This window comes from Colobus angolensis, unplaced genomic scaffold, assembly GCF_000951035.1.
Source record: "Colobus angolensis palliatus isolate OR3802 unplaced genomic scaffold, Cang.pa_1.0 Scaffold158, whole genome shotgun sequence".
NCBI classification, from domain to species: Eukaryota; Metazoa; Chordata; class Mammalia; order Primates; family Cercopithecidae; genus Colobus; species Colobus angolensis.
The window spans coordinates 2,349,190-2,359,508 of NW_012114688.1; the positions used below are offsets into that span (position 1 = coordinate 2,349,190).

The window sequence follows — 10,319 nt, forward strand, 5'->3', positions numbered from 1 at the left end:
TGCAGAGACAGATGTCTAAAACATACTGCTAATTTTAAAAGGCAAGGTAAAGAGTATATATACCATCTTTAATGAGAGAAGGGGGAAGAATTAAAATATCATATATTCTTTTAGATTGTATTTACAAGTTGCTACTTGCAGAGAATATGGGAAAGGCGTGCAGGGGGATAAGATGGGAGCAAGATTTTTGAATTTGAAAACTTTTGATTTTTTGCGAATTTGCTATTTAAAGAAATCCTGGGGCTGGGCATGGTGGATCAGGCCTGTAATCCTACCACTTTGGGAGGCAGAGGCTGGCAGCCTCAGGAGTTGCTTGAGCCTAGGAGTTCGAGACCAGACTGGGCAACATGGTGAAACTCCATTTTTACAAAGAACACAAAAATTAGCCAGGCGTGGTGGCAGGCACCTATAGTCCCAGCTATTCAGGAGGTAAAGGTGGGAGGATCACCTGAGCCAGGGAAGTCGATGCTGCAGTGAGCCATCATTGTGCCACTGCACTCTAGCCAGGGTGACAGAGTGAGATCCTGTCGCAATAAAAAAGAAAAAAGAAAAGAAATCTTGTAGGGAATTCTCATAGGAAATTGTCAAAAATGTTTACCTTTATATAAGATTATAATGTTTCTTGAAGACCATATATTATGTATTTTCAAAAATATAGAGGTTGCATAGGCAATTTTCCCAAAAGTGTGAAGAAAGCACAAGATTGGCATGGAAGAGATAAAGCTAAGGTAGAGTTCAGCAGCTCTGAAGGAGGAGTTGGAGAAACCTGGGTTTCGGCAGGTAGGTTCTCATGTGAAAGTCGGTCAGGGAAATCTCAGTCCAGAGTTCAGGAGGTGAGCACAGTGAGCGTGGAGAGGGTAATTTCTGCCCTGTGTTATATTACCCGCTGGATGTGGGTGGCTCTGGGCCCCCTGATATTTATTACAGCCAGAAGAAAGTCAGAGAACTGTAGGTGAATGGGAGGCAAAGACAGGAACACTAGGATTACCTCCCAGGCAGCCTGCCAGGAGCATTGATTTGCTCTTGGAAAAAGCATGCTGCTCATCAAATATTTATGTTAAAAAAGAGGGCAAGGCATGTGCTGGAATATTCTGCTTAATTTGACAGAGATATTCCTTGAAAACTTGAGACTCCTGGAATTTTGTGTAATCAAATCATACTATAAACACAACAAGTGAATTAGCTATTTAAAGAAATTCTATAAGAAAGTCTTAGGAATTGTCATCTTCTGCTCTTTCTGCTTTGGGAATATGAGTATGTCTGAAGATGGCTGCATTTAACCAGGTTAAATGTGAAAGGCATTCACGTTTCTGCATTTTTTGGTTTTTTTCACAAGGTGTATTGTCTCCAGAAAACAGCAGATGGCCTAGGTATGAAGTACGAACCAGCACCTTGATCCTCAGGACCACTACCTTAGCAGTTAGATTCACTAAACATGGCTGATCCCACAGGCTGTGCAAATGCCTCCCAGAAGAAGAGCCAGGAGGAGGAAGCTGATTCTGACTATAGGCTTGTCTAAAGCATCAACTTAAAAAGCATGCAAGTAGTACCAGTTGGTACTAAGGGGGACACAGACAAACCCTCTGAGTTTATGATACCTTTGGCAACAAGACTCCGCACCTCTTAGCCTAAACTAGAAGCCTTTTTCCAGAGGCAGCAGCTACTCACAGGTAAGTTCCAAAGGCTCCTGCAACCACTGTTACTTGCATCCTGTCCCCAAGGAAAAAGGCCTATGGCTGGTCAATAAATAACATGAATCCCTCTCCACATTCCCAACAGTTACTGCTACTCCATTCCCTGCACCAGGCCAACAACGCAACGGGTGCTGGTGACCCTGGCAAGTGACCCTCAGAAATAATGAACTGAAGAGAAAGAAATTCATCATTGGCAACGTATACCACTGAATGTTTGTTTCCTAGCATATATAATCAATAATACTTTTTTTACATGTACCTTGCTGACACACACCACAGAAAACATGGTTTTATTCCTTCATTCCACTGGCATTCATGAAGTTTATACGTTTCCCAATAAAGCCCGACATGATAAACCAAATGGTTAAGTGAAGGACTCTGCCAGCTGATGGCATCTAGGGGACTACTATGGCTGTAGGCGCTTTGAGAAGCAGAACTGCTGGTAGCCATATTGTGCCTTTGTGTGTGTTTAAAAAGGTAATCCCTCCAAGTACACCTAGCCTTTTGCAGGCTTGACAGCATCAGAAAGAAGTTCCCTTTTGTCCTAGCAGAGGCAATCTTACTCCAGGATGCATGTGGTTTTTGTGTGTTTAGCAGATGTGAACCTCGCATTTGCCTCCTTGTCCAGGCACTCTTGTGCAGTGAACAACCTGTACAACAGTTCAAGGCATCCCTGTCAAGAAGTCATAATCCATTCCTTCTGCTTCTTGGCCAGACATCCAACCCTCTCATGACAACTTATCTGCACAGCCAATCATGACCTTGTATACCCACATGAAGCCCCATGGTCTAATGTGCAGGCCATGGTCTAATAATTCAGGTTTCATTAGTCTAGGTGCAACTCAGGCATCCAGTCTAAAGGTTACACCTTTCTAATTTGCCTGAGATTCTGGTTAAACTTGGTATGATGATGTTATCTCAATAACGTCTTCAATGAGCCTCAATAAAGTCTAGGAGGCTTTTAGATTTTGATTCCTCTTTCCATCCTTAGCTTTAGCTTATGGTGGGATTTAATGGATTTCAGTTTGAGTCTTCACTTGAGAAAAAACCTCATGTTTTTCCTCTGCAATAATTTATCCCCCCGCCCAAAAACCCACAAAATGTGACACAACTGCAAGCTTGGGGTCTGAGTCAAAGGGTCCCAGTGGGGAGTTAAGGGTTTAGTGTCCAGTGGTCAAGGACGTCTTGGCTAGTGCCATCTGCAGCTAAATAAAAGCCTGATTATTTCACATCAGTGAAGTGAAGATGGGCTCATGTGAGTCTGTACACAGCCATGCTGAAGACATTTCTCTACACACAAGTGCAGAGATGACAACTGATTCAGACTTCACTCCAACCAGAGCTTATACTTCTCTCTTCTGTCAACCAAAGGGGATCCTATGTGTCAATCCCATGACCTTGCCTGCAAGGGGGGTGGTGGCATACTGTGGCAGAAAGCACACAGAATACAAAGCCTTCTGACCCTCTGGGCCCAGTGTCAGCCAGTTAATACACAATCAATGAAACTGAAAATCACAGAAGATTTTAGCAACCAATCTCTTAGAACTTTTAGCTACTAACCCTCCGGCAGAACTGAAAGTATTAACAGTCTCCAACACTCCAGTGTTTTTGTTTTTGTTTTGTTTTTTGACACGGGGTCTTGTTCTGTGGCCCAGGCTGGAGTGCAGTGACGCGATCTCAGCTCACTGCAAGCTCCGCCTCCCAGGTTCACGCCATTCTCCTGCCTCAGCCTCCAGAGTAGCTGGGACTACAGGCATCTGCCACCATGCCCAGCTAATTTTTTGTATTTTTAGTAGAGACGGATTTCATCAAGTTAGCCAGGATGGTCTTGATCTCCTGATCTCGTGATCTGCCCGCCTTGGCCTCCCAAAGTGCTGGGATTACAGGCATGAGCCACCACGCCCGGCCAACACTCTAGTTTTTATTATACAGTAATTTTCTGAAATGCAGACCCATTAAAAGAAGACAAAAACCTTCCTTGTGACAGGATGGCAACCAGACACTTCACAACCAAGCACTTTTACGATACCCAATAAAGCCTGACATGATAAACCAAACATTTCAGTGACACCAGAAATGATTTTCAAGAGAGACTCTCCAATAAATGGAATAATCTAGCTAGAAGGTATCTTAAGTCAAATCACCTCCACCATCTGCCCTGCCTACCTGTTAACTACTTTCCTGTCCTTCCTAAGGGAGGAAAGTGGGGAGATCAGGATCTGTGGGTATCTGCTGGTTCTAGAACAGGACTTAGCAGGTCAGTTTCTTCATCTGTATTATCCAGGACCCCTTTGGGAGTCCAGGGATGAAAGAGGTAGACTTCACAGGGTCACCAAGGACTGGGCCTTTGTGTTCTCTTCAGGCCTGCTGGGTCTCAGCAGTCATTTGGAAGTGTTAACCGCTATGGCTAAAGAGTGGCAAGTCTGATGGAGAGGCACTGATGATTCTCCTCAGGTAGGTCACCTAAAAGGAGTCTCCTCCTCATGTTTCTCTTGATTTGACTTATAGTTTTTAAGCAAAACTGACTCCATAAAGCCCTCTTCACTCTCACCTCTAGCTGGATGCACCTCCATCTTCGCGCAGAGGGCATGAGATGTGGAGTTAAGATGCTTCTGGGTCAAATTCTGTTCTTGCAACTTGAACAAGGTTCAGACCTTTAGGGAACCTCAGCTTCCTCCTCTGGGCTGTTGTGAGAACTGAGCAAGACTGTATATGGGAAGGGTTTAGAAAGGGCCCAGTATATAGAATACATACAATTGTGCTGTAATTAGTTTTTATCTATCCAACCTTCCTGTTAAACTAAGTGCACCAATATCTGCCTCATTACTGTCTTCCCGGTGTCTGATATACTGAAGGTGCTGTAAAAACGCAGCTCATCAATGCAGGCCTGGATCTGGGAAGTCACAACTTCCATAAAGTCAAGGTTGGTGGACTAGGTCTATATGCAGATCCTAAAAACTCACTGGTAGACTTTTCAAATATTCCTCATGAAGATCAACCTACAAGCTTCTGGGCCTTCTCATTTACTGCTAAACAATTCTCACTGCAAAGGTTTTAACATTTAACCGAAGGACATTCAACTGCCATAAAGTTGGTGCTTTTCCCAAAACAACAACAAAATCCTGCTATTTGTAGTTAACAAGCCAGATTTGTTTTTTAGTAACTATTACACAATTTTTTTTTTTTAGTATTTGTAGTTAATAAACCAGATTTGGTTAGTAACTGTTACACAAAGGAATTATTTTTTAGTATATATATAGGCACATTGTGGAAAATAGGGGAAAGGCAGGTTGGGGGTGGGGGGAGCACCATAATCCCATCACCAATTTGTCTGTATTTTCTTCTAGCCTTTTATTATGGTTGAAAAATAATCTTTAGGCTAGCTGTAATTGTAATAACACAACGTAACTGTGCATATTGCTTTTCCCCATTTTAAACTGTAACAGAATTAATGCATTACTGATTTTTAAAAGTCTAATGAAAAAGAAGATGGAATTGAGATTTGGAAGAATTAACTTGTTTAACAAATTACAAACCATTTCACATTTAAAAGACACAATGATGATTGCCTAACTCTCTTACTTTGTAAGTACTATTTGGCAGGACTATTTAAATTACTGAGCTTTTTTTAGATTTGGGGGAAATACTAAAATTTTGTATGGCTGTTTTCCTGTTACAAAAACAATGCATGCTCATTATATAACGTTTAGAGAAAATTTCAATAATTTAATGTTAACATTTATTCAATGTGGACTATGCACCAGGCACTAATCCAAATGCTATATACATAGATTAGCTCATTTATTCCTTATAATACTTGTGGAAGCATAGATTAAGTAACTTGCTCACTGTCTACTCACCTAGAAGTATGAGCCACAAATCATTATGCTATGTTCTAGGAGTGAAAAGAGTCAATAATTTACTCAATCAAATGCTTCAATTGTTTCAGAGCATAATGTCATAGGCAAGAAACAATTAATAATAACACTGTACCCTTTATAGTTATTTAAAATTATTATAAACCACATCTCTGTGTCCCAGTGGAGCAATTAGTAAAACGAGAAATCATCTGTGGCATGAGCTAAGCTCCTGGTTCAGCCCAATTCTGTGCAACTGACGTGCATTAAGACAAAAGCAAGAAGACTTAAAGGGTTTGTTTTAAAGATGGAGGCTTTTTTTGTTTTTTGAGACAGAGTTTTGCTCTTGTTGCCCAGGCTGGAGTGCAATGGCCGATCTTGGTTCACCACAACCTCTGCCGTCCAGGTTCAAGTGATTCTCCTGCCTCTGCCTCCCAAGTAGCTAGGACTACAGGCATGCACCACCACGCCCAGTTTATTTTGTATTTTTAGTGGGGGGAGGGGGGCATTCTCCACGTTTCCATGTTGGTCAGACTGGTCTCAAACTCCCAACCTCAGGCGATCTGCCCACCTCGGCCTCCCAAAGTGTTGGGATTATAGGCGTGAGCCACCGTGCCTGGCAAGATGAAGACATTTCACAAATCTTTCAGATTTTAGGAAATGAGTCAATAATGTGATGAGTAGAGTCCCTGAATTAACTGAACACCCAATCTCACGAAAGTTTACAAATAAAACAACCACTCACAATCAGCCTAACACTTCTTATGGCTTATCTGTTGGCCTTGGACATCAGTACATGCAAAAGTAAATAACGGATACCCTTGGGTCACATGTTTTCACACTTTAATTAAGAATTATACTTGGTTGGCCGGGCGCGGTGGCTTAAGCCTGTAATCCCAGCACTTTGGGAGGCTGAGACGGGCGGATCACGTGGTCAGGAGATCGAGACCATCCTGGCTAACACTGGGAAACCCCGTCGCTACTAAAAAATACAAAAAACTAGCCGGGCGAGGTGGCGGGCGCCTGTAGTCCCAGCTACTGAGGAGGCTGAGGCAGGAGAATGGCGTAAACCCGGGAGGCGGAGCTTGCAGTGAGCTGAGATCCGGCCACTGCACTCCAGCCTGGGCGACAGAGCAAGACTCCGTCTCAAAAAAAAAAAAAAAAAAAGAATTATACTTGGTTAAAGATGAATACTTCAGTTCCTGGCTTACTTTCCTACCTAGGGCTAATAAACACAACTATTTGAAATACAAATTCTCTTTAAATGTAAAGGATAATGCAATGTTTCTGTCAAAATTACTATGCAACTGTAACTTTGGCACTAAAAGCATATTAAAACTATTAATCCTTTAATCATAATTATTCATATTGCTGTGGTAGAAACATCACACACACACACACACACACACCAGTTACTTTCTGTGGAATTTGAAATTGCTCTATCTAGCATTTCCGGAAGGTTCAAGCTACCACCTTGCAATTTATCCAGTAGCCTGCTGGTTGAACAAGCTAGATTAATATCTAATAATTTTGACCATGTACAGTGTGTTAAGTCCAGTTTAAGTGTTTTCCAAAGACTGTTTCACATACCTTAAAGCCCTACAGATAGAGACCATTATTATCCCCATCTTATAAATCAGACTGAAAAGGTTAAATAGCTAATATTTTCATCTAAGTCTGTCTGATTCCAAAGCCAACACCCCAAATCACTGTTCAACAAGCTTCTCGTCCAAGTTACGGCTCAGAAAAATTTACTTGACTTTCACAACTTGCCTTCCTAGGTTAAGTTTAAGCTAACATAAAACTCCAAATCAAAGCAAAACACAATAAATCACTTAATTCTAAATTTGATTTTTTTTCCTGCTAGACAGAAGTTTTCAACAATTAAAAAAAACTAATTTGATATTGGCTAACCACTTCCTCGAGTGTTCTGACCATGAAGCCCTTTGCTCTCACACTTCAATAAACCACCGATATTCTCTAACAAGTGACAACACAAATCCACAAATCTAATTGTTAGAGAGCTTTCAAGTAAGATTGGAGCTTTCTGGACAGGAAATTTTTACAATACTATTTTTTTCAGGCTCTTGTGAAACACAGATTCACATTTTCATATATTTCTACACAAATCTAAGTGCTGTGTGCCCTGTTGGGTGTTCGATATCTAGTAAATTACGTGAGTTAAGTACAGCAAAAATAGGACTGCATTGTTTATAAGGTTTAACGACGCAGTAGACTTTTCAGCATTTTTTGGACTTAAACCAGGGCTTTACGGCGCTGGTTAACTATTAGAGAAGGCAAAGGGACTGAACATTTTATCTGAAAGTCCTTTTATCACTTACGACTCTAAAATGTTTGATTACTTTAAAAATTGTGTGTGTGAATCATGTTAGTTTACTAGAAAAGGGGCTTGCTAGTACATATAATTGGGTTAAAAAAACAAAAACAAAACAAAACAGCTCCTTACTTGAATGTGATTGTTTTGGCAATAGTAAAATTCAATCCCGTCGTTCTAGCGCTGCCTGCCTTCCTGGTTCTCCTAGGTGAGGGCCGCCATCCTGCGATAATTTACTTCGAGAGCTGAGAAGCGCTGGCAAGGGTGCAGTCTGGTGACTAGCACTTTTAAAAACAAAGCCAAACTCCGCTTTTAAAACAGAGAAGGCACAGACGCAGACCCTGCCTCTGACGACATCCAAAAGATTCATTATAGACAGCCTATTCAGGCGAAGCTACAACCGCCCCAGGAAATATAAACTATGTCGGCAAAGACAGCAGGGGGGAGAGGAAGTAACTGATGGGAAGGAAGCTAATCATGTGAAGTTTGTTCAACTCCACACGGTCTAATAAATTCCCGTTTGTTTCCGCTGGGAGCAGCCATTAAACGCGCCCTGACACGTGGGCGCAGGAACCTCCCTTCTACCTCTGGTGTTCAGAGATTTCCTTCTCTACCCACTTGTTTGTATACAACCACGCCCGGCAGGATGACCACCAGATGACCAGCCGCGGCAGTGCCTCCACTCAGCCCCAGCTGGGCAAAGTTTCACTCCACCGCGGCGACGTGAACAAGAATCACGGCTTCCTTACCGTGAGTTATGAATGATTTAAGCCAAGTTTACAGGACACACAAAGCGAGGGACGAGTGAGTGACGGAGGCGCTGACAGGGTTTTAAAGTTAGCTTTTATTGATACGCCCTAATTACAATGAAAAACAGAAGTCACCCTGACCCACGGGATAACTGTCGGGGCAGTAATTTTTTAGAAAAAATCACGCAAGACTGAGCCTCAACCTCCCCCTTATCACCTGCAAATACAGTCTGCAGAAGGGCAGCCTAGGGACCCCACTTGGGGGTCCCTCGCAGGGTGCGTCATATGGGCTCTCCCCTCTGCGACCCGCTATTTCCCTGCTAGACCCCCAGCGCCCAGCGGATTCCAAGGCTGCGCTCCTGCCGGCTGGTCCCGGGAGGTAGAAAGTAGGGAGAGGGGCGTGGCGTCCCTGTCGCCCCCAGATTCCAGCCCTCCTCCAACGCCTGGCACCACCACAAGCCACGACTGGGAACACTGGGGGCCTCCCAATCGGGCGCGGGGCGCACGGCCAGAGGCTGGCGAGGAGGCAAGCGAGCTCGCGGGGAGACCTTTCCTTCCACCCCCAGCCTAGCCCCAGCCCCAGCCGTGGGGGCACCGGCTTCCCGCGACCTCGGGTTGCCGCCCATCGAGGGAGAGCGTGCGGTTTCTGCCTCTGGGTCTGGGTGTCCCTTGCCCCCTTCCTCCCCCTCCCCCCGGTCTCCGGCGCCCAGCGCTCCAACCAGTCCCCGCCCTCCAGGACACTCTTCCCTCCTTCCTTCCTTCCTTCCTCCGCTCCCTCCCTCCATCTCGCTTCCCAGCACCCGGGACTTGGAGGCGGCCCCCGAACTCGCTGGCCGACGCCCCGCGCCGCGCCCGGACCCCGCGGGGACCCGACTCACCACCCGTGCCCGCCGCTTGGTACTCACCCGCCTGCTGGTGCGCTGCCCCGCCGTCGCCGCCGGGACTCGGTCTCTAAGGGCTCCTGGAGACGGCTCCGACTTCTCCTCCTCCTCCTCCTGCTCCTCCGGGCGCCGGCTCCGCCTCGCTGGGGTGGGCGGGGCGGCGGCGGCCCCAGGCTCCTTCCTCCGCGCCGGGCCCTGACTCCCGCCCAGACACCCTGGCTCTGTTGCCCCGGGCCGCGGAGCCCGCGTTGTGGCCCCGCTGGAGGAGGGGAGAGGCCTGGCCTGGGGAAGCTCGGTGGACGTCTGGCCGTCTTTGGCCATCCCCCTTCCCCTAATTCTCATGGAGGACCTGAAGTTCTAGGAGTTGAGGGCTCCCATTCTACCACCCGCTCCTCCGCGGGACCGCCTTGACTCCTCGCAAGTTTCCTTCGCGTGCGAACGCCTCGCCAGCCCCTGTGCCAGCGGTCCCCAGGGCTGTGAGGATGAGCGCTGCCAAACCCCTACACAAAAGTTTGGCTCTGCCCCAGAAACTATGGAGGAAAACACTCACAGTAACATTTAAAGGGCCCTGGGGCCACGGAGGGATGTTTCACAAAAAGTGGAGGGATAACTGCGGATTATTGAATTTGTAGTACATCCACCCACCATGAGCTTCCCGTCCATCTGCCACAACCCCGTGAAATTTGTTTCCGAATGTCTAGTACCTGGCAGAGTTCTGCCCAATGAATTAATCGGATTTGGTTGGTCTTTTCTGGAATGGTTCAAGGTCGGGTAAATGGAGGAGCCATTTCTGCTTCCACAGA

At 45.4% G+C, this 10,319-nt stretch overlaps 1 protein-coding gene across 3 annotated transcripts in view; it reads right to left on the reverse strand.

Annotated features, from left to right (window-relative positions):
- Positions 1-9,967, reverse strand: part of GNG12 (guanine nucleotide binding protein (G protein), gamma 12) — a 132,309-nt gene extending 122,342 nt beyond the window's left edge. The window contains exon 1 of one of the 3 annotated variants that reach the window (XM_011936882.1): positions 9,541-9,666. Coding sequence is in view for 1 of the 3 variants with exons in the window: in XM_011936881.1 (XP_011792271.1) it covers positions 9,541-9,858 (318 nt within the window). In the remaining 2 variants the exon portion in view is untranslated. Of the gene's footprint in view, positions 1-8,018; positions 8,319-9,540 lie in introns of those variants that run through there. The other 2 variants (XM_011936883.1, XM_011936881.1) reach the window with 2 other exon arrangements.
- Positions 9,968-10,319: the final 352 nt, after the last annotated feature.